General features: G+C 32.7%; 1 protein-coding gene across 9 annotated transcripts in view; it reads left to right on the top strand.

Annotated features, from left to right (window-relative positions):
• The window catches only part of ZNF280D (zinc finger protein 280D), a 122,126-nt gene that overhangs the window by 78,596 nt on the left and 19,705 nt on the right, over positions 1-23,825 (top strand). For 6 of the 9 annotated variants that reach the window (XM_081227376.1, XM_081227378.1, XM_081227374.1 and 3 more), the window contains 4 exons: positions 413-475; positions 5,907-6,025; positions 6,176-6,212; positions 21,701-21,746. In XM_081227376.1, coding sequence (XP_081083502.1) covers positions 413-475; positions 5,907-6,025; positions 6,176-6,212; positions 21,701-21,746 — 265 coding nt within the window. Of the gene's footprint in view, positions 1-412; positions 476-5,906; positions 6,026-6,175; positions 6,213-6,339; positions 6,787-6,819; positions 8,217-19,879; positions 21,205-21,700; positions 21,747-23,825 lie in introns of those variants that run through there. The other 3 variants (XM_081227381.1, XM_081227380.1, XM_081227382.1) reach the window with 3 other exon arrangements.

The following is a 23,825-nucleotide window of genomic DNA, read 5'->3' as shown; positions in this document are numbered from 1 at the left end:
ACAAACATGTTAAGTTGGAAAAGGATTTTTTAAATGATTCTTATTGGTAACCATTCATATTATAGCAAAAATGTTATTAGCAAAACTTTTAAATTGTTTTCAACTCTTAACAGTTGAAGAAAATAATTTGATGTGATTTACTTTTTTAAACTCTTGAGTATTTTTTTTATGTGAGGGTGAGGTGCTGATTGTATAAGAATATGCTTAGTGAAATACATTTCACTAGAAAATAGATAAGTTGGAATGTAAGCTAAAAGGCTGAATGAAATAGGGATGATGAATATTATATTATTATTTATATCATAATGTTTTATTCAAAACTAGAGATTTAAGTATAGACTTGATATATAGCTATAAATTAATATGACTTACTGTATAGTAAAATTAATAAAATCTGTTTTGTCTCTCCCAGCTTTCATAGTAATCATCCAAGTAAAAGGTTTTGTATCTTTAAGAAGTATTCAGAAGATCTCAGGTAACTAGTTGATCTTTTAAATTTTTTTCTATTGAAAAATTATATGACTTAAGTCTTTTGTATATAACATTTTTATTGAGATACTATTCATATACCATGCAATTCACACATTTAAATTGTACAATTAATAGTTTTTGGTATATTCACAGAATTGTGCAGTTACCACAGTTAATTTTAGTACGTTTTTATCACTTTAAAAAGGCATTTTGTACCCGTTAGTGGTTATCTCCATTTCCTTCCAATTCCTTTCATCCCTAAGCAACCACTAATCTACTTTCTATCTATTTAGATTTGCCTATTCTGAACATTTCATGTAAATGGAATGATAAAATATGTGATCCTTTGTGATTTGTGTCTTCCATTTAGCATAATGTTTTCAAGATTCATCCATATTGTAGCATATATCAGTAATCCTTTTTCTTATTGCTGAATAATATTCCACTGTATGTATATATGATAGTTTGTTTATCCATTTAGGTTATTTTAACTTTGAATCTGTTATGAATATTGCTGTTGTGAACATTTGTGTACTCATTTTTGTTTGGACATGTCTTTTCATTTTTCTTTAGTATATATCTAGGATTAGAATTGCTGGGTTATATGGTAACCCTATATCAAACCTTTGAGGAACTGCCAGAGTGTTTTACAAAGTACCTGATTAGTCTATATTCTCTCGCTAAATTTGTTTCAGGGGTGACCAATGGTGTCAAGATGAAGTCTTCATGTATTTACACTGTAAAATGAGAACAAAAATAGGGCTGACCAACAATACTTGATTAAAAAAAAGACACCTAAAATATGTAGTAAAGTGACTAACACTTTTTCAGTTTTGAAGTAAATTTCTTAAACCACTGGAATTCTTGAAATTAGTATGTAGTCTGTATAATTCTTTTTCCTTTTCAAATTAAGAGAGGTGTACAACTTGCTTACTGTGCAGAAAGAACTGTTGATGAATATTTCTGAAGACATTGAGAATTTGATTTTACCACACACTTAACTCAGAGTTCACTGAGCACCATGTTTTTCATATTCTTCTGAATTCTTTAGACCCCACTCCTCTTTATTTTTGCTCATGTCGCCTTTGCTACCTGAAATATCAGTATCTTTGCTGCACCAAGCTAATCTATACAGATAAGGTTAACCAATACTTGTTTTGATATTTTGGGTTAGTGGAAAAGATGGAAGAGGGGATGATATTATGTCTCAGGACCTTTGTACTTATTAGTCTCTGTGACTAGTTTGCTCTTTCCCAGATTTTTGTATGATTAGCTCCTTTATCTCCTTTGGGTCTTTATTCTGATGAGTGAGCCTTTCCTTGACCAGTTGATTTAAAATTTTATCCTTTCTCCTGTGCTTTACCCCAGTGCTCTTTATCTCCTTTTTATGCTTCATTTTTCTCTGGATCATCTTTTATCATCTCATTCACTGTATACTTTGTTTATTTTCTGTGTCCTCTCACTAGAATGTGTGTGGTTTGGATTTTTGTCTATGCCAGGCATTGATAGTTATTAGGCACCCAGTAAATATTTGTTGAATAAATTAATGTATGTATTGAAAATGACTTATGTGGACAATTGGTCCCATCTATGATGTTGGACCAGTAGCTCACAGGGAGAGAAAAATTTGGTTCAGTTTTAAAAATATATTAGTACTAATTTTAAAACATTTACTGAATTCAAGGAAATAGATTAAGCTATATTAGAGGTTGCCTATACAGAAAATTTTTATAAGAATGAAGAGTTTTATTGCATTCAAAAGATGAGATTTTTGATTTTCACCTCACTGTTGTTAAGCTCAGTTGTGTGTTTGGTTTTTAAATGAATCATATGATTTTAAAGCCCTGGGATGTTTTTCTCTCAACTTGAATAAGTCTCACATTGAAAATTTGCCTATTTGTATGAATGGAACATAGAAACTTATAATTGTATAGAACAATAATTTTTGTAATTATTCTTTTATTGGAATGGAATATTTGTTCTTTAGCTATTTACTATGTATCTATTAGGTCTATAATGTAGCAGATCCTGTAAAGATAATAGTAATAATGAAGAAGTCTTGGAACCACCCTTCAGAGAATGTACATTTTATTGGGTGGGAGATAAGAGGTGAATGTAAATAACCACAATAAAGCAAGAGGGATTTTAATAAGTGCAGTGATGGTTGGTTTTTTTTCAAAGGGGAGCGAGATTACTTTACTTGGAATGATCTACATAGGTGTTAGTTTACTTGGCTTTAAAGGATGAGTATTGTTTATACTGATAGAAGAGGTACAGGTGCATTTGAGTTGGAATAGCATGAATAGAGGTGCAGAAATGAAAAAGTAGAAGGTGTACAGAGGGGGAATGGTAGTAGTAAATGAATGGACCATTGAAGTTATAGTAATAATATTGAAATCGGGGGCAATAGTTTTGAGCTTAGAGCCAGATTGTAAAAGTGTTGAAAATAAGGCTAAGGAGTTTGGACTTATTTTGGAGGGCACTGGACAACCTTTGATGTTTTATATAGAATTGAGTGAAACTGAAGGAAGGTTGAATTTCTTCTCACCTTTAACAATAGGGTGAATTATAGATGCATGAATCCTATTGATTAGGACTTTTGTGGTAGTTATGAATAATCTAGTAAGGACTTGGGTTAGAACGGTGAGATAGTATTATATCATCTTTAAGAAACTGGACTCTGGAATGAAAGTGCTTGATTTCAAACCTGGTCTTGATCTTTATCAGCTCTGTGTCCTTGGTAAATTACTAAGCTAACTCCATCCTCTATTAAAAAGGTGATAAATTATAGCATCTACCTTTTATGGGTTGTTTAGATTTAGATGAGATGGTATGTCTAAAATTGTTAGACTAGCACAGAATAAGTACTCAATAAATTGTTGATATAAAATGCTTGACATACTGACTGTTTAAGGAAGAAGAGACAGAGATAACTATAGGTTGAGCTTTATTTTCAGAGGAAATGGCATCATAAGAAAGGCCAGTCAGGACAAGTTAATTTGGGAAGGAAGTACATGAAGGTCAGTTTTTTATGTGCCAGTATGACATCTAGGGGAAAATATACAGCAGACTGTTAGACTAGAGCTTTAGGGGAGAAGTCAATCTAAGGTATGTTATTTGTTTGTATTTGTATATTGGTAAAACATTTAAAATTTTAATGTATGTGATGAACTTCAGAAATGTATTTATGCTTTGTTAATAAACTGACAATACCAATGATCACATTACATGATCTATTTTTTTTCCACCTAAGCAAAAATAATTTATTAGCAGGATTCCAAAGACCCTCATGGACCCCTAGAAGGAAGAGATACAGCCAGAACATACGAGGGAAACAGAAAGCCATCAGTTACTAACACGGCTTCTTTCTAGTCTGACCTGCTGAAGCAGGATGATTTTGTCTCTGTTATTTTCTCTGGACCTGGGTTCTATTCTCCTTTCTCTGTGTAGACCAGCTTTCTCTATTGATGACCCAAACATAGTATTCCTAGCTTCCCACATTTTCCCATATCAAGAAATGTGATTATATATCCCAATTACAAATTCCTGTTCAGAGAAGGCTTGAGTTAGACATTCCATCCCTGGTCCAATTAACTATGTCAAGTGGAATAGGCATTTAGCTACTTACCATTGAGACTACTTTTAGTGTCTGTTGAGGGCAGTTTGTTAATAGAAAAAGATTGTAATTATTAAATTTAAGTATTTAAATCTTAACTTTCCTTGATTAAAAATATTCCATTTAGAAATCTAGTACATTTAATAATCACTTTTGGGATTTCCCTGGCGGTGCAATGGTTAAGAATCCGACTGCCAAGGCAGGGGACACAGGTTTGAGCCCTGGTCCAGGAAGATCCCACATGCCGCAGAGCAACTAAGCCTGTGTGCCACAACTACTGAGCCTGAGCTCTAGAGCCTGCAAGCCACAACTATTGAGCCCTCACACCTAGAGCCAGTGCTCCACACAGGAGAAGCCACCTCAGTGAGAAGCCCATGCACTGCAAGGAAGAGTAACCCCCACTCACCACAACTAGAGAAAGCCCACGTGCAGCAACGAAGACCCGACGCAGCCATAAATAAATAAATAAATAGATAGATAGATAGATTTATTTAAAAAATCACTTTCAATCGGGCCTTTAAATAATGTTTGATAAAGTTCATTTAAACTGAACAGACTAGAATTTTTTAAAGTCTCATTTACACTTCAGTTACCTTTAAACAATGTAACATCATTTATACGTTTAATATATTTGATTTTCTTTTAAACAGCTCTTCAGATGCTTGACCCACAAGCTCCCAAGTGCTTAACTCTAATAAACATAATAAATTAAACATAGTGGCTTTCTAAGTTCTCTGAAACATTCGCATATTTTTGCAGGCTTAATATTTTAAAATAAAACTCAAAGCTAAAAGTTTAAACACATTTTAAATTAGAGTCTTAAGACCAATTTTACATACTATAATACGCCAATTATGTTTACATACTTCAAATAGCAAATGCTGCACAGTTTGATCCAATAAGCATAAAAACTATTCATGAATTCAAAAAAATGTATTGATGACTATGTATTGATGACTACGGGAATTGCTTTCTAACCTTTTTGAAAACTTATAATCATTACATATTTTAAGAACTACAGTACTCAGTGAAGTTTTGTTAAGGGAACAAGTAATTTAGGTCCAAGCAAGTGGGCCAGTTCAGAGTACTGGGATGCTGAGGAACTCAGACTTTGGACTTAAATAGTGAATTAGCTACTTCAGTTAATTCAGTGTTATATGAGAATAATACCAACCTTGGATGCTTGTGGTGAGAATAAACTAAATAATATATAGGAAAATCTTTAACACATAATATACAATGATAGCAGCTACGACAATGATCTATTTTTAAAGCCTTCACATTTCTAATTTTTTCCTCACCTAGATAAACACTAGATAAATATTCCATTAGAGCACAGACTGTATTTTTTGGTCATCATTGTATTCACAATACAGTACACTAGTACAGTATGTGTAACGACAGCCTTAGTAAATATACACTGACTAATGTCTATATTGTACATTTATATATACTGAACTCTTGCTTGCAGATGGGCATAGGCACAGATAGACTCTGACTTGTCAAAGTGACACATGTTGTTAGTGGAGCCAAGATTGGACTCTAGGTCTATTGACTCTTAGCTTTCAGTAACTGATATGAGAGAGAAAAGTTTATAAAGCAAAAATACTTTCTGTAAATAAATGGTAGTATAATTTGAATATGACTATGACATTTTCTAGAGAATCATTTCAGTTATATCAAGTTTATATAACAAAAATTGGAATGACAGTTATGACACAAAAAGCAAATCACGGAAAAGTATTCATTGAACTGGTGTGTGGATTTTCATAAAAGATAAAAACATTTTCTTTTATACTATTTGCTTTGTTTTTTATAGGGGCATTACTCTAGTGTGCCTTAATTGTGATTTCCTAACTGATGTTTCTGGCTTAGATAATATGGCTACACACTTAAGTCAACATGAAACTCATGCTTGTCAAGTTGTAATAGAGAAAGGTACGTATATAAAATTGTTTTACTTTGGATTTTTGATATTTATTCCGGTATTATTGGTCAGCCACAGTATGTGCTCTTTACGAAATCGTTCTTCTCACTCATCATATTTCATATGCTGTTTTAAATATAATACTTTTCTTCTAATTTCAGTTTCTGTTTGTATCCCAACTTCTGAACATCTTTCTGAGTAAGTTTAATTTTTATTCAGTGCATTTTACTTCGATGGATTTTAGCACTATTGCATTTTTAAATGTACCATTAACAGAAATGAAAAATATTAAAATATTTTTTGTTTTTTTTTGTTTTTTTTAAAGCTGCTTGTTGAAATAGGTTCCTGCTCTATGGAGCTCGTGACCTGGTGCAAGACAAGTTGGAATTTCCTAAGTTCAAAGTTCTGAGATGTTTTCTTACACAAAGGCAGTTAAGCAGCCAAGTTCATGACACTAGCTCTCATTATTCAGCTCTTTTCAGCTTCAAATGGGACTAGATTCTTATTCCACCTTATCTTTGTGTCAGGTTGACATATCTTAACATACGTTTTTTTTTCTCCAGTTGGCTCTCTCCAAAAATAACTTTTGTTGCTATGGTCATTTCTTACTTTGCTTAAAATAATTTGTGTTTTTCTCTGCTGTACTTGACTTCAGAATAATATGTTCCAAATGATATGGCTGTTTGTCTTTTTGTCTGTTTTGTCTGCTTTCTTAATTTCTTATAAGTCTTAAGTTTTTTAGGCCAGATGATTGTCTTTTTCCTCATTCGTTGTCTGTCATTGTGCTATTTTTCTTATTTTTCAGATGGAGAAGCAGCCCAGAGATTTCAAAAAATGTTCAGGGTACACCTGGACAGTGTCCCCCTTCGATGGACACAACTGATGCCTGTTCTCTCTTTCCAAGGAATGTGACTAATTTGACTGTGGGACCTGCTCTAGGTTGTGGTCTCAGGAAATCAGATCTTGGGGAGACTCCCTTTTCTCATGGCTGGCCTTCCATGAGGCTGATGTTGATATAGCCAGAGATGGTATCAAGGCCCACCAAATAGAGCACAGCTTCCCACTGGGGCTTTGGCTCTTGATCTTAAGCTTGTGGGTCACTTCTGGCCAAGAAAATCAAATCTGTGCTTCAGCGTCCCAGTTGAAGTTTAATCATTCTGGCTGCTTCCCTTTAATCTTCCTCTAACATGAATGCATCCAAGGAATACAAAAGCTCCGGTTATTAGGAAATGGTTATTTTTCATATCCTTGGAACAACAGGTCTCTACAATTATGTTCCAAAATTTCACTTATTTTTACTGTTATTTAAAATGTATCACCCAGGAGTAACTTCATAGTTGTTTAACAACATCAATTGTCAGATTTTTTATTTTTTTTAAATTTAGTTTAATTTTGATAGCTTGGTTTTATGTTCTCCAAATGTATTGATGTCTATTTTTATATTCTTTTCTTTAAAACTGTTGTTTAGTGTTTGCTTTGTTTTGTTAAGAACTCCAAGATATTCCCTAGAATTCTCTACAGATTTCCTATAGCTGCTTATTTATAGCTTTTTAATTTGGTTGTTGTTCAGACCATTAGACATTATTATATCCATTCTTATTTCAGGATTAATATTATTAATATTATCTTAATAATTGTGAGTTCTAAGGTGTAAAGAATTGACAAAACCTATTCTTGGAGACCTTAAAACAAGGTTTTTTAAAAATTTAGTTGTATTTTTTTATACAGTAAAACAAGTTTTAAAGTTACATATTTGTACATCTAATACATAATACCTACTTAGCTATTAATAGTTCCTTTGGGTAGTGGTAACATTAAAAAATATAAGGGCCAATAATGTACTTGTTTCTATCATATATAAAACATATTTCTACATATATATATTTTTAAAAGTTGACATTTGTTTATTTTAGTTACATTGACTATAGCTCTAATAAACAGTTTTGATGCTATTATTTTGTTTTAATAAAAATTCTGTTGTTTAAGTGCCTCAGGAATTATTTACTAATAAAGAATTTCATATGAAAGCTGTAGATTTAATCATATAAATAGGAGCATTGCCTTTATTGTTTCATGGAGGCCCTATTATTTGGCCTGTACACAGAGCTGTATCTACTTAGTGCATCTTGCTTTTTTTCCTCTGGCACAATTGAAAGGTCACTGTTTATACTCTACCAATTTATTGAATTTTAATGACATGCAAAATACCTTCTGTGATCTTAGTTGCCATAACGGTTAGGCAGGCTCTGGAAGTATGACTCAGTCATGTTTTTTTACTCTGAAGTCAGAACTTGCTCAGTTTTACTTTGAAACAGATTTAAAGCCAGTATAGATGACTACTTATTATGTAATGTGCTTCTTGCAATTAATAATCAAAAAATTTGAACCCATTAGTTTTAAATTTCCAAACTAATTTCTACGGTAAATGAATAATTTTTCAAAAGCTCTGGAAGTGGCTTGTCTCTCAGTAGGTGTCTTTGGTGTTATGCTAGTCTTTATTTCCTTATCTGTCTCTAGGAAGTTTTGTCATTCACCTCTTTCTACCCAGTTTTTTTAAAAAATCTAAAAATTTTGCCCAGAAACAACTTCTTTACATCTTTAACATAAGTTCCATTTTCATTTATAGATATTTGCTCTACCTTGGCTGTAGTTAAAAAATATGAGAAATTGTATTCTTGATATAGCAGTGTAGGAGTACTGCTTTGTGTTCTTCTATAGGACTCTGTTTTATAGTATTATCAAGTTCATTTTCTTAAAGTTTAAACTCCTAAAGTTCTATCACCTATAACTTCCTTTTTAAAAAAATAATTTAAATAAAACACCTAAGGCAGCTAGTACAAAACTTGTTGATTATAGGCAGTTGGTCATATTTTAATTTTGTGCTAATGAGTTTTAGCTTGAGTCTAATCCCTCCTTGCCATCAGGTTATTCTAAATAGTTTATTCACCTGATCAGAAATGGCTATTTCATGCATGTGTGCTTTTGGTTACCACTGAATAAAAAATGAGATTGGTTCAGTTTAAGTCCATCGCTATTTTGAGAAAAAATGACTGCTAAACTACAGAGACTTGGATTCTTGCCCTGTTTTTATGATATTTTGGCATGACTCCTCACCTCTTTGGGCCTCATTTGTTTATTCAGCAAATATTTCTTGAACATCTGCTTTGTGCCTGGCAGAAAAATGGACTGAAATCTCTGCCCTCACAGAATGAACATTTTAGTGGTGAAAGACAGACAATATAAAGTAAATAAGTACATAGTATGTTAGATAGTGGTCGATACTATGGAGAAAAATAACATAGGGAAGGGGGATAAGGAGTACTGGGTGGGAGTTTGGAGGCTGCCATTTAAAATTTGGTAGTCAGGGAAGATCTCACAGAGAGATGACATTTGAGTAAAGACCTGAAAGAAGAACTGCATGGAAACTGGTCTGGCTGCAAATAAGTGATTAAGAGGGAGAATAGTAGGAGTTGGGGCCTGCAAGGTAATGTGGGCCATGTGTATAGGACGTTATGGACCATTGTAAGGAATTTGCCTTTTACTATGAGATAAGTAGCTATTAGAGCATTTTGAATAGAGGAGTGTTTTATACCTCAATAAAAACCACAATCAGTGAAAACCTTTAAATACAGAAGAGTGTCTGTATTACCATAGCTGCTGTCTTCGGAATAAACTGTAGAAGACCAAGGACAAAATCGGGGAGATTAATTAGGAGGTTATTGTAATAATCCAGGTATGAGATGGTGGGGATTTAGGCTAAGCTGCTAGCAGTTTAGGTGATAAGAGTTTTGATTTGGGACATGTTTTGAATTCGTTGATGGTTTATATGTGAAGTGTAGAAGAAAGAAAGTTTTGAGGATGATTCCAGTTATTAGTGTGAGCAACCGCAAAGATGGCATTGATATTAACTGAGATAGGGAAGACTAGAAGTAATAGATTTGAGAGGGAAGATGATGACTGTGATTTGGGACATATTTTAGTTTGTGATATCTGTTAGATATGCAAGTTGAGATGTCATAAGCATTCACCTATATGAATTTAGGGGGCTGTTCTAAGCTGTAAATATCATTTAATGTCATGGGAATAAATACAAGTAAAACTGGGGAAAACTGAGTAAGGTTGGTATATGTATCACTGTCAACATCCTGCTTATGCTTTTGTGCTATAATTTTTTACTGTTATTTTGTATTATAAGATGTTATCATTGGGGAAACTGGACAAAGGGAATATGGAATCTCTCTGTGTTATTTCTTATAACTGCATGTGAATATACAATTATACCAAAATTTAAAATTCAGTGAAAAAAAGTCATGGGACTATATGAGATCACCAAGGGATACAGTAGAGAGAGAGAAAGGGCAGGATCCACAGGCTGAGCTCTGGGGAATCTGGCAATAAAAGGTCAGGGAGATGAGAAGGAATTGGCAAAGGAAACTGAGAAGGAGTGGCCGATGGTATAGAAAGAAAACCAGGGGAGTGGCAGTGTTCTTGGAGCCTCAGTTACCCTATTTGTAAAATGTGAGTGCTGACTTGTTCTAGACTTCTGAGATTCTATTATTCAATATTGGTTATACTTACATTGTCATAATTTGTTCTTATGACAAGATTTAGAATGCCACATATCCTATTCCCAGTAGCAGAAACAGGGACTCTTTGACCTTGAGAAAATTAAATGTTCACATTATTTCTCAGCACATTTAACTCTTTCATAGGCTCTTGTAAAAGTAGTTCTCTTATACTTCTATTAAAGAAGGTAAGTAGGTCATTTTTTCCCAGGTTCTGTACTGTACAACTAATGTCCATAATTTATAAGTTGGGGGGAAAAGTTTCCATGGTCAAATAAATTTAGGCAATGCAAGTTAAAGTTAAATGGATTCTTTGATATGGGCTTTTTCATGCTGTATGTGACTTGTGAATGTCTAAGAGAATATTTATTTGACCTTAGAATTTTTTTCTTTGAATACTTATTCACTTCTTAATCTCCATGGAATAGTGTGTAGAATACTGATCTGGAGTAATCCTTCAAATTTTATGAACTGGGAAATAAAAAGTAGTTGTGTAGTGCTGCCTAAGATGGATTCCTAGACATTTCATTTATGTTTATGAATCATTTGTAAGATAGTGTTTGTAACTAGAGGCTAGCAATGTACATTTTCATATTTTTAGAAATTATATCAGAAAAATGATATCCTCATTATTATGTTTGTAAAATCTAATAAGTGCATAACAGGGACAGACCAGTTATTAGTTTATTCTACCTCTGATTATAGCAGCAAGAGATATTTTTGTTGGGGAGTATGGTTACTTTACATGATTTCACACTAAGAAGCTTAAGAATCTCTCATTATCTGTTTCTAGCTTCTCTGTAACTCCTTATGCTTAGCTTATCAATCTACCCACTTACCTACTTTTCTTGAGACTATTTTCAGCCTTTTATTATCTGTTAAGGAATTTCTTATATACTAAAGTTTTACTTCCTACTTAAACAGCTTCAGGAGAACTTCTTTGATACTAAGATTAGGTGATTTGATAGCCAGCTTCATTTTAAACCCTCTCAGACCCTTAAAGGTACAGTGTGGTGTAGTGGTTAAAGAGCGTAGGCTCTGCAGTTGATTGCCTAGTTTGGAGTTCCTTCCCTGCTGTTTACTAGAACATGTGTGACTCTGGGTAGGTTACAGACTTCTGCCTCATTCCTCATTTGTAAAATGCATGTAAACAACAGTACCTGTTCATAAAGTGTAGAGGGAATTAAATGAGTTAGTATACGTATATAGTACTTAGAAAGTGATTGTCACATAGGAAGCACTATGTAAAGTTATCATTGTTACTCTTATTACTTTTCATAATTTTACTTCTGCCTGCATTTTATTCAGATAGAATTATCCTAATCTTCAGCCTGCTTTTCATTCTAACCATCTCATATCATTTTCACAAATCATTTATGTTAACTTTCTTTTCCTAACCCAGTAAATCTTTCTTAAGAGCTAATTGTTTGAAGCATGTATTAGTCATAAAATTAGATTTTTGGTGTCTGAAGCGCAATAAACTTGTAGTTTTAGGGAATAGTTATGAATCCTAGGTTCATTTTAGTAATCTCTGTCTTTAAAAATAGTGTAAATCATTTTTTCCCCTAAATTATACTGCTTTATACTGACCACACTGTGGTTCATCTCGTCTTTCAGCCCACATCTCTGATGTTGAGATCCTTCTACGGCCTCACTCTAGTCACTGGTATTTGCCCACCTGGAAGACTGTACCTTCCTCTACAAACATGGAGAAGCTACTGTGATCTCTTTTTCTATATCATTTACTGAAATGTAGGAATCTACTGTTTTTAATCCTTCACACTGAAAAGTATCTTTATCCTTACTTCTGTGAAGTGTAGTGTTGGGAAAGGAATACAGCTTTAAAATAAGGCAGTCCAGGTTTAAATCCTGGTTGTATATCTAACCAGCTCTGTAGCCTTGTGAAAATTACTTCACCTTATCTTCCTCATTAGTGAAAGGTATGTAATAATTTTTTGCAGGGTGGCTATAAGAAATAGAGATAATCTGTGGATGTTAAATTATTAATTTAAATAATTCAAATTATTTAAATAATTAAAATTATTTGCCACTGGCCTGACAAAAAATAATCATTCAATAAATGCATGTTGTTGGTGCCATTGTTGCTCTATCTGCTGCTGCTGCTGCTAATATTACTACTAATTACTGCTGTTCCTGCTGCTGCTCCAGCTGTTATTGCTGTTAGTACTGTTATTACTGCTGCTACTTACAGGAGACCCTGGGAACTACATATCAGTGGAATCTTCTCATCATTGAGAGTTTTAGTGGCAATCCACTAACTGTACTAACTGTACTGCGGTTATTTGTAATTTTGGCTCATAGTTCTTGGAGTATATTCCTCCAAACTGCTGGATAGATGGCATTTTATTACAGTGTTCAATTGCACCTCATATAATTCTCAAATGTCAGAATTTGATTGTAGTTCTGACTTTTCCTATCTAAAGACTGTGAAACAACAAACATCCTTGTTGAAAACTGGTACATAATCCTCTCTGCTTAGGAGGAAAACTTTTATTTTTTTAGCTTTCAGAATTTCTTTTTTAAAGAAAACCTTCTATTAATTATTTCCAGGCATTCATTTCCAGTCATCTTGGCTACTTATCTAATACTGCTAAACTTATGGAAAATGTGTAATTGTGCTAGTAAAGTGGCTCTTTCTTTTGTAGACCTTTGAAATGATTTTTTTAAATCTGCTTTTCTCAGATATTAGATTGTAACTCAATCATGGAATTGCTCTTTTCTATCTGTTTCTCCCTTTTTTTCCCCTTTCTCCATTTTCTTCTGTATATCTACCTGGATAGATTAATTATTACATAGAATGGAAGTAAAGTTTTAAATTTTGCAAGGTTTGTTTTCTTGACAAAAAGTTGAGAATAGGTATTTCCCTCTAGCAGTCTTCAGAGCATAAGAATCCATAGTAAATCCATAATAACTCAAGCTTGGAAAACCTGGCTACTTATTGAAAGATGTCTATTTATTGACTGAATCAAATGTTCTAAAAACCACAGTTTGAAGTGATTTTAAAAGTTGATTTAGTTCTCTCAGTGACTTCCAGTTTTGTTCTAAGCAAAGTATAATGTAAGGGCACTGACTGGAGTCAAAATATCAGAGTTCAAAACCCAGCTCTCTCACTTTATGTTCAAGTTACTTCAGTTTATTCATCTGTAAATAATCTTTACATGATTGTTTTGAAGATTTAAAAGAAATGTAAAATGTGTTTTATAAAAATGTCTTTTATATTTTATTAAATTCCCCTAATTTAAAGAGTACTAGGAAAAAAATTAAAATGTAAAACTGACTCTCCTTGAAGCTGTGAATTCCTCTCTTGTATTTCTGGCTACTGAACTTTATACTTAGCACTAGTGCTAACTACATGGCTCTTTCATAGTATAATATAGATAACCCTTCCACATATTCATTGACAACAAACATTGATTCCCTGCCTTCTGTATGCAAGACTCTTTGTCAAGTGCTGGAAATGGAAACATGAATGAGACATAGTTCATGTCACCAGGGTAATTACAGAATAGGCAGTCGGAAATGGAGACACTGAATCTATATCTTCACAGGGCCACACAGTAAACTGATTTCATAATTAGTTAAACCCCTAATACCATGTATATATTAAGATTATGTGATTTTTGTGAAATGCTACACCAGAAGAGAATCTGGACTTGGTCCAAAGAGAAATACCACTTTATTATACCACTCTAAACTAAACCAGTAAGTCATTAATTAGCTTTCATAAATGCAAGCAGAAAGTAAGCTCTTTTAAGAGCAGAATGGCAACCTTTAAAAAATGTTTTATATTTGAAAATAATATTTCTGTTAAAAATGTTTACTAACTCTGTTTCCATTGAAGAATATGTAAAGAATCACTCCATTATTTTCCTGTGAAGTTCTGAACTTATTTGGAGGAATTATTGACTCTGGTCATAATCCAAGTTATTAGAGTCTTAAATGTTCAAAATGGTCAGAGTGTCTTCATTTCATATACTTGGTTTAGCAGAAAAAAAAAACTGATCTCATCTATGAGATACACAGAATTTATTTTGGGTTTGTTTCTTTCTCTAACCTTTTGAAATGTAACTGGGATTGGAGGTAATGGGGGATCATGTCCTTAGATTCTCTTATCCTACCACGGACATTACTGTCTCATTACTGCCTCAAACCAAATCTTTAGTAACTGTAAGATAGCTTTTCCTTTTCAAAGTGGATGCAATACATTTGCCCCTGGTATATAATTGCAAGTTAGCAAGTAGGAACTGTGCATCAAAATACAGTGGTTTCTGGCATTTTGGACTTCTGCCTTTGATAGCTGGTAAGCAGGAAGTAATGGGAAACCCATTGAAAGAGAAAGATAAATGAAACTTGGTGTAGTCCTTCATTTAAGGCAAATGCTACCAACTTCTGCCAGTGTTTCTGAGGTTACTACCATTTTTTCAGTCTCCTGATTCTGAGGGTAGTTTGCGAATACATTATAAATTAAGTATTCAGGGCTTAATTCAATATTGCCAACAAAATTTTAAAAATCCCATAATTATAGCCCGAGTCTGGCATTAGAATCTTCTGCCTCTACTGATGGTCTTATTTTTTGCTTCATATTTTTACACATAAATATTTTGTTTCTCTTGATTCTTTGTCTTTACCTAGTTCTTTCCTCTGTCCATTTAGAATGATTTTTTACTCTTATTTTCCCTGATGATCAAATCATACCCACATCTTCAGAAGTGGATAGATTATTTCTAGGGTAAATTGCTCAGCAATCAAAACTAATACCTAGTGTATTTTGTTTGAGAATGGGGGAGGTATGGCAGAAAAATCTCAAAATATTAAAGATATTTAGGTAAAAAGCTTTAAGAGCCTGTGTGGCACACTTACATAAATTCTAGACAGTAAGATTAGATTCCTGATTCTACCCATGGCAGTAATAAGAGCTAACAATTATTGAGTACATACACTAAATGTTTTACATTTATCCACGCATTTAATTCTCACAAACTAATGCAATATGCACTGTTCTTATCCCAGTTTTATGGATGAGACAACTGAGGTACAGATAAGTCATTTGCCCAAGGTCACATAACTGTTAAGAGCCTCAATTTAAATTATGGTAGTCTGTTTTCAGAGGCTAAACTAAGAAGTACTATAGTCTATTGCTTCCCTGGTTGTTCTTGTGGTTCCAAATGTACTTTCCTACTTTTACTATATAAAGTATGAGTAGCTGGATGAGCCTGAGCTTCAATGTGAAGACCCTTTGTTTCCCCAGGAGAGCAGGCAACAACTGATATAGTGGTAGCACGGGTACCAGAATCTAGCCTCCCAATCTTAGAGTAGTAGTTCTATGATATATGAGCAGTAGAACATTTCAGCAAAAATGACATAAATCGGTCTATTAGTAAGATTAATTTGGCAATGATAGCATGTTTTAGAGTGGAAAACATCAAGAGGCAGAGAGATCAGTTAAGTTTTTCACTTTTCCTGGCATGAATTTAAGGAAGCCTGATTTATAACGGGATTTGGCTGTGAAGAAATGCAGTGGAAATTTGAAGTAGAACCAGTTCTGTTGCTTAATGGATTTATTACTTTTTAGGCTGTAGATTTTTCTCATTTACAAGATAGGGGCAGTTTGATAATATACTCTCTTAGGACTCATCTAATTCTAATATACTATGATATTTTTGAATTGATTGATTGAAAAATAAATAGTAAAATGTAGGGGTCATGTTCTGGTTGATGATTTGCGGGTTATTGGTTTAGAAGTGATTGTTGGAATTGTGCCAAAGGATGAGCTATATAAGACTAAGTAGGTCTAAGCGGTAAATATTTTTATATGAATGGCAGACATGTAGGGGGTCATGTTTGCTCTCCTCATGTACCTTTATCCAATTGGTACCTGTATTCTGTTGGTTTTACTTTGTCACCCTCCTAAAACCTTCCTCTTTTTTGACACTCCTACTGCTTTACCTGGGACAGTCATTAACTGTCTCTTTTTTTAATAACAAAAATTTATTATTAATATGTTCAATCAATATTTCATGATAGAAAAATTATGTGAATACAATGACACAGAAATTTCTGGGACTTAGAAGTAAGAAAAATAGTGATCAAAAGTTTTTCCTGCTATTTTTGAGCAGAAACTTCCTGTACTGCCTAGGGATCACAGCTGCGTAAGCAAGCATTAGGACTGCAAGTAACTTTGAACTCTTTGTAGTTGAGATGCCATATGACTTCCCAATTTCTGTGGACTTTTCGTTGACACTTTATGTGTCTAACCTTTTTTTTTTTCTGAGTCGAAAACTAGGATCCATAATTCTGATTAAAAAAAACACTTTGTTGTTCTTTTATCAGTCATTAACTGTCTCTTATCTGGACTCCTTGTCTGGAGCTTATCCTTTTCTGATACTGCCCTTTTTCTTTCTGATGCACAAATCTTATCATACTTTCTTATTAACCTTAGAATAAAGTTCTTAGCACAAACGCTTTAGCATGACAATCAAGATCTTTCCTAAAGTAGCCCTTGCTATCTCTTCAGTTGCATCTTCGACTACTCTCCCTCGTTCCCTACCTGCTAGTCATATGAGACCACTCAGTATCATATCATTGCTGTGTTTTATATTTCTTTGCTTTTCCTCCACCTTGGCTCTCCTTTCCCTGCTTTGCTAACTCCTACTCTTGCTGCAAAACCTTGTTCACTGTAGTATCTTCACTGCCTCCTTGCACCTTTCCCCCTCATAGTGGCTCAGTCCTTTGTATAGCCACAATATACATGTCTCTTTTTTAGCACTTCATAATTCTGTAAACATTTGCTTCAATACATTTCCTTGACTAAGCTCCTTCACAGGAGGGACTGTGTCTTTGGACTGGAACTTTTAGCACAGTACCTAATGTATGTGCAGCCTGGTAAATGTTTAGATCAATCATCCTTTCCACACATCTGTTAACACCTCTCAGAACAAACGGTCAGAAATGGTGCACTAGATGTTTTATTTACTCAATATACTCTTATTAGTATAATGATTACTATCCTAAATTTAATCTGGAATGGGTAACTGGAAGGTCTTGAGAACTGGTTGACTTTACTACTGGCTTGTTGTAAACCTTTTTTCAGCTTTTTAGTTTGCTTATAAGTATTCGCAAAGATTACATTTTGAAAATCAGCATTGAAATTTTTGGCTTTTAAATGTTATTAGAAGGAAAGAATGTGGTCTGATTGAAATGAATATGAGCATTTTCCCTCTACCCCATTTATTTATAGTATGAATGAAACCTCAAAAGAATGCAATGATGTAATTTAACCAAAATGCTCATTTTACATGTAGCTTTGGATTGGTCATGTGATTTGCTGAAAAATGCAAGTAGGGACATTTATTTTATTTTGAACTTTAGAGGGAAAGCAGGTTTACATACAGAAGAAAATTTAATTATTTGCAATCTTGATCTCTAATGGTTGTTGTTGAAATCCATAACCGTCAATCCTTCTGTTTAAATTGAAATCTTAAATAGTGTTTGTTTTAAATACTATACAAAATTTTTCTATTAAAAAATATTGCAAGAATTCACAGGTGAAAAGTCTAATTATCTAATGGCAGGTCATTAGCTCAGAACTTTGAGCTTAGCAAATTTCACTGTCTTCTACCAAGCAATTGAGTATCTCAAATGATGACTATTTCAGCAGGCATCTTTAATGAATAAGATTAAAGGTAAGAACATTTTTTTCTTTTCAAAAGTGTTAATGATATATTAGTAGTTGTATTAAAATTTGTTAATGTCAAAGTACGCTTTTGTAGTTGCAAAAACATAGTGTACATTTTAGTGATGAATTTATAACTCAATGAAATTTTATGTAGTGTGCTTTTCTAATTTTTTTTAGATTTATTTTTCTAAATATTTTCACTGGTTATTACAATTCTGTTCCTTAAACAGAATACCAGTATGGTTAAAGCCACACAACAAAATAGGGCACATAAGCCTCTTATTGGTAGTTATTTCAATAATTTATTTTGTTCTCATCTACCAGTTTCTTAGTCAGTAAAATGAAGAGTAATAAAAACCTGTCACCAACCTCCCTTGCAGAGATATTAAGAAAATTCAGTTTCCCCAATTGAAATGCCAGCAATAATAGTAACACATGCTTAATAGCTTTCATTTTAATTGCTGCATAAAATCAGTTTATTAGAATAGCTATATGTGAAAATGATTAGCATGGTAATGTTTCTTTTGTAAGAATTTAAGCTCGACCTTTGATAACATTTTCAACAGTAAGCGGAAAAGGAAAATTCTTTTATAAAATATTTTTAAACTAGTTTGTAACCAATGTTTTACAGTTTTTCAGACTGAGTTTAAAATTATTAAATGCTTAGAAATAAAAATCAGTTAATATCTACTTTTTGTTTCTTCCAACGAGAAACAGAAATTTTTCATGTTTTCTTACAACTTTATACATGTTATTCTTAAAACAATTATTTTCCCATATAAATTATTAAAGCAGTGAAGTTATACTGTACACTTGATATTATTTCATCTTTATGAATATTGTTCACAATTAAGTACCTGAGAGATTTACAAAATCTTTAACCCAAAAAATGATAATTTGTGCATTTTGTCAATTTTTTTGTGCAAGTTTTATTAATTTAGATTTATTTAGCAAAATTAGTTGAAAGTTATTGTAAACACTACCAATATAGTACTTCTACAAAAAAGGACATGTCCTATTTTAAATTGTTTACAATTTCATGTAATAACTAAAATGGACATACATAATTTTACAGTTATTATTAATATCTAGGAAGATAACATTTATAGACATAATTTTTTAAATATGCCCTCAGAGAATGGATAAAGAGGGGTGTTTGTCAACTCAGTATTTCATTGAGTAACCATGAGATTAGCTTTTAGGATGGTTGACATTTCTGTCCTACTAGATGTCTTCATTTTTGTCCATGAAATTTAAGTTAGTACAGTTGTTGCTTATGTTAAATATATTAATCCTTAAGTATAGATATTAAGCCTTCATTAAGTTATGAATCACTTAACTATTAATGGCATCTCTGATCAGGTAGTCACTTATGCAGATTAAAATTGTTTAATGTATAATATCACCAAATATTTAGTCGTCAGCAGTTTAAAAGAAAGATCCTTTGGCACAGGTAGTTTTTATGTTAAATTGACATATTGGGTTGGCCAAAAAGTGCCTTCGGTTTTTAAGCAAAAATAAAAGACACATTTTTAATTTTCACCAAGAACTTTATTGAACAATGTACTCACCCTTTTGTTCCACTACCTTCTGCCATTTTTCAGGCGACTTCATAATTCCATCTGCCCAAAACTTTCTTTTTGAGCAAAGAACCGTTCCAGGTGCCTTTTACAGTCTTCCAGGGAATGGAAATTTTTTCGATTAGGAGAATTTTGTTAAAGACCTAAATAAATGGAAATCTGAAGGTGCAATGTCTGGTGAATACGGTGGATGAATCAGAACTTCCCAGCCAAGCTGTAACAGTTTTTGCCTGGTCATCAAAGAAACATGCAGTCTTGAGTTATCCTGATGGAAGATTATGCGTTTTCTGTTGACGAATTCTGGACGCTTTTCATTGAGTGCTGCTTTCAGTTGGTCTAATTGGGAGCAGTACTTGTTGGAATTAATCGTTTGTTTTTCCGGAAGGAGCTCATGACAGAGGACTCTCTTCCAATCCCACCACATCAACGTCACCTTCCTTGGATGGAGACCGGCCTTTAGTGTGGTTGGTGGTGGTTTATTTCGCTTGCCCCACGATTTCTTCTGTTCCACGTTATTGTACAGTATCCACTTTTCATTGCCCATCACAATTGGTTTTAAAAACGGAACGTTTTCCTTACATTTAAGTAGCGAACCGCACGCGGAAATACGGTCAAGAAGTTTTTTTTTGCTTATGTAGAACGCAAACATCAAAGTGATGAACATGACCAAGCTGGTACAAATGATTTTCAGCGCTTGATTTGGTATTTTGAGTATATCGGCTATTTCCCACGTGGTAAAACGTTGATTGTTCTCAATTAATGTCTTGATTTGATCGCTATCAACTTCAACTGGTCTACCCGACCGTGGAGCATCATCCAGCGAGAAATCTCCAGCATGAAACTTGGCAAACCACTTTGACATGTTTAATCAGTCACAGCACCTTCTCCATACACTGCACAAATCTCTTTTTTTGCATTTCAGTTGTGTTTTTACCTTTCTTGAAATAATAAAGCATAATAAGCTGAAAATGTTGCTTTTTTTCTTCCATCTTCAGTATTAAAATGGCTACACAAAAATTCACCAATTTTGATAAGTCCGTTTTTAAATGCACACTGATATGATAGCTGTCACATACAATCTAACAAAATTGTTTCGGATGAAGTTAAAGACAACTAAGTGCTAATAGAGCCATCTTAAGGAAACAAACGAATGAACCTTTTGGCCAACCCTATATTTTAAAAGATTTTATAGATGACATATATATGCCTTTGTTAATGTTGTCATAAGTTATAATTAGTATTTTTTAGAAATCAAAGTTTAAAAATTTATAGTTAATATTTGAGCTATGCTTATGAAGGTTTTTAAGAGAATACATTCTTCAAAATTCTAAATTATTTCTGTAATTTTACCACCTCTAAAGTAAGTTAATTGTAATATATATTGAAATGACATTACCATTTGAACTTTACAATAAAAATATTTATTTTCTCACACTTTTTGAGTCCTATAGTAGTAAATACTGGTGTGTATTATATATATTAAGCATATAACCTGCTTTCATTTTTTAAAGGGTAATTCTATTTTGAAACAGTTATACTAATGTGTTATGTCTTTTTTTAAAATTGTACTTAACATAGAGAACATTTGTTAAGTGCTCTTGTTTTTAGAGAAGAGGAAATACATGTCTGTATTCATTTATTTAGAGCATATATTGAATCTACTGTTTATTCTCATGCATTTTATTTTTCCCTGAAAATATTTACAGAGATCACTTACTATTATAATATAAATGTGCATTAATTTAGATTTACATTTAAATTATTTTAAGCATGCAAAAAACAACTGTTTCATATTTTTTATTGTAAACATAAAATTAAATACTCAATACTTATTTTGTTTTCAAGATTAAAAAACGAAGCTCCCACTAAGGAACAAGAACCTGTGTCTGAGGTAAATTATGTTACATTTGATATCTCTTAAAGATTTACACATTTGAAAGTATTGTGGGTGTGATTTTTAAAACACTTCAATGTGTGTATGTCACTAACAATTATTGGTATGTTATCAGAAAGAAAAAACATGAGATTTTTGTTTTCATTATATATAAAAATATTTAACCCTCGGTAAAATTGTAAAGTGTTTTATTTTGACAAAGGCATTATTATATTTCACTTGCCTGTTATTTAGTTCAACTAATAATGGAGATAAATTTATGACTTAAAAATTCTGAAATTATTAAAATATCAAGCATTTGACACATTGGAAAATTAATCTTTTTAGAAGACTCAAAAAGATTTAAATAATTTTTAAAATAGAAATATTTTGAATATATATTAAATATATTTTAGCTATCTTAAGCAGGCACTCTGAATATAACACTCAGGGTTGTCATATAAATGTTACTTACTGGGCAGTCTAATGTATGAGTATAGAAATAATTTTGCTTATGTACGTGTTTTCTTGGTGTCAGTTTTTGAAATATTGCTTAATGTTACTTGTCTCTGAGTGTAATGAAGTGAGGCAGGTTCAGCATTTCTATTTTGTAGAGTGAATAAGTGAAACCTAGACAGTATCAGCCTTCTCTCAAGTGGCTTTCTTTTATCTCATGGAAACTTTTCATTTGTTTGAAATGTTTTTAACTACAAATAAATGTCTTTACCAGATATAGGATTTCTTGGTTATCTGTTTTTTCTTGAGTGACTTTTGGTGTTTGTGGTTTTTGAGGAATCGGTACATTTTATCTATAATGTTGAATTTATATGTAAACAGTTGTTTGTTGTATTCCCTTTTCTTTTTTTTTTCTTCCTGAAGTGGCTTTTTTTTTTTTAATTAGTTTCTGCTTTATAACAAAGTGAATCAGTCATACATATACATCTGTTCCCACATCCCTTCCCTCATGCATCTCCCTCCCTCCCACCCTCCCCATCCCACCCCTCCCTTATTCTTTTAATGCCTGTGGGGTCTGCAGTGATAATCCTTTATTTCCAATATCGACAGTTTGTGTGTTCTTTTTGTTTCTAAAGTTGTCATATATTTTACTTTTAACTAGGTTATAAAGACAGAATACAGTGTTACCATTTTTACTTTAAATCGTCTTTTATAACAATTAAATACTTAAAAAAATTTATATTCACCTTCAATTTTTCCATTTCTAGTGTTCATTTCTTTATGTAGCTCTTGGTTTCTTTCTAATATCACATTCCTTTTGCCTAAACAACTTCCTTTGAAATATCTCATACTGCAGATCTACTGGTGATTACTTCTTCCATGCTTTTTTCCTTCAAAAAAAATCTTTATTTTTCATTTTTGAAAGTAATTTTTTGGTGAATATAGAATTCTGGGTTAGCTGTTTTCTTTCAGCAGCTTAAAGAAGTCATTTTATTGTCTCTTGGCATGCATATTTTCTGATGTGATGTCTTACTGTAATTTTTATATTTGTTTCTATATATGTATGTAATGTGTCAATTTTCTTTGGCTGCCCTCAAGTTTTGTCTTTATCTTTAGTTTTTATCAGTTTGAACATGATGTGTCTAAGTCTGGTTTGCTCAGTTGTTTATTTATATGTTTATGTATTTATGTATTTATTTTTGGCATTCGTCCTGATCGGTATTCTCTGACTTGTCCTGTATCTTCTACTTCTGGGGTTTCAATTTCACATATGTTATACCATTTGATATTAATCCCAGTTCTTAGATGCCCTGTTCTAGTCTCCCCATCCCCTCCTCCCCACCTCCCGCCACACTTTTTTTTCTTAGTGTTTCAGTTTGGGTAATTTTTATCTATTGACCTATTTACAGAATCATTTTTCAGCTGTGTAAGGTCTACTGTTGAACCCATCAAAAACATTTTCCATTTCTGTCATTGTGGTTTGTTTGGGGTTTTTCTCCTAGCATTTGCATTGATTCTTACAGTTTCTGATCCTTTGATAAAATTCCTATCTGATCATGCATGTTGTCCTCCTTTTTCTGCCAAAGCATTTAACATATTAATCATAGTAATTTAAAATTTTCTGTCTGATAGTTCCAACAG

Source organism: Mesoplodon bidens, assembly GCF_964165515.1.
Source record: "Mesoplodon bidens genome assembly, chromosome: 3".
Classification (NCBI taxonomy): domain Eukaryota; kingdom Metazoa; phylum Chordata; class Mammalia; order Artiodactyla; family Ziphiidae; genus Mesoplodon; species Mesoplodon bidens.
The sequence above is the reverse complement of the archived record's forward strand: the minus strand, read 5'-3'. Positions and strand labels throughout refer to the sequence as shown.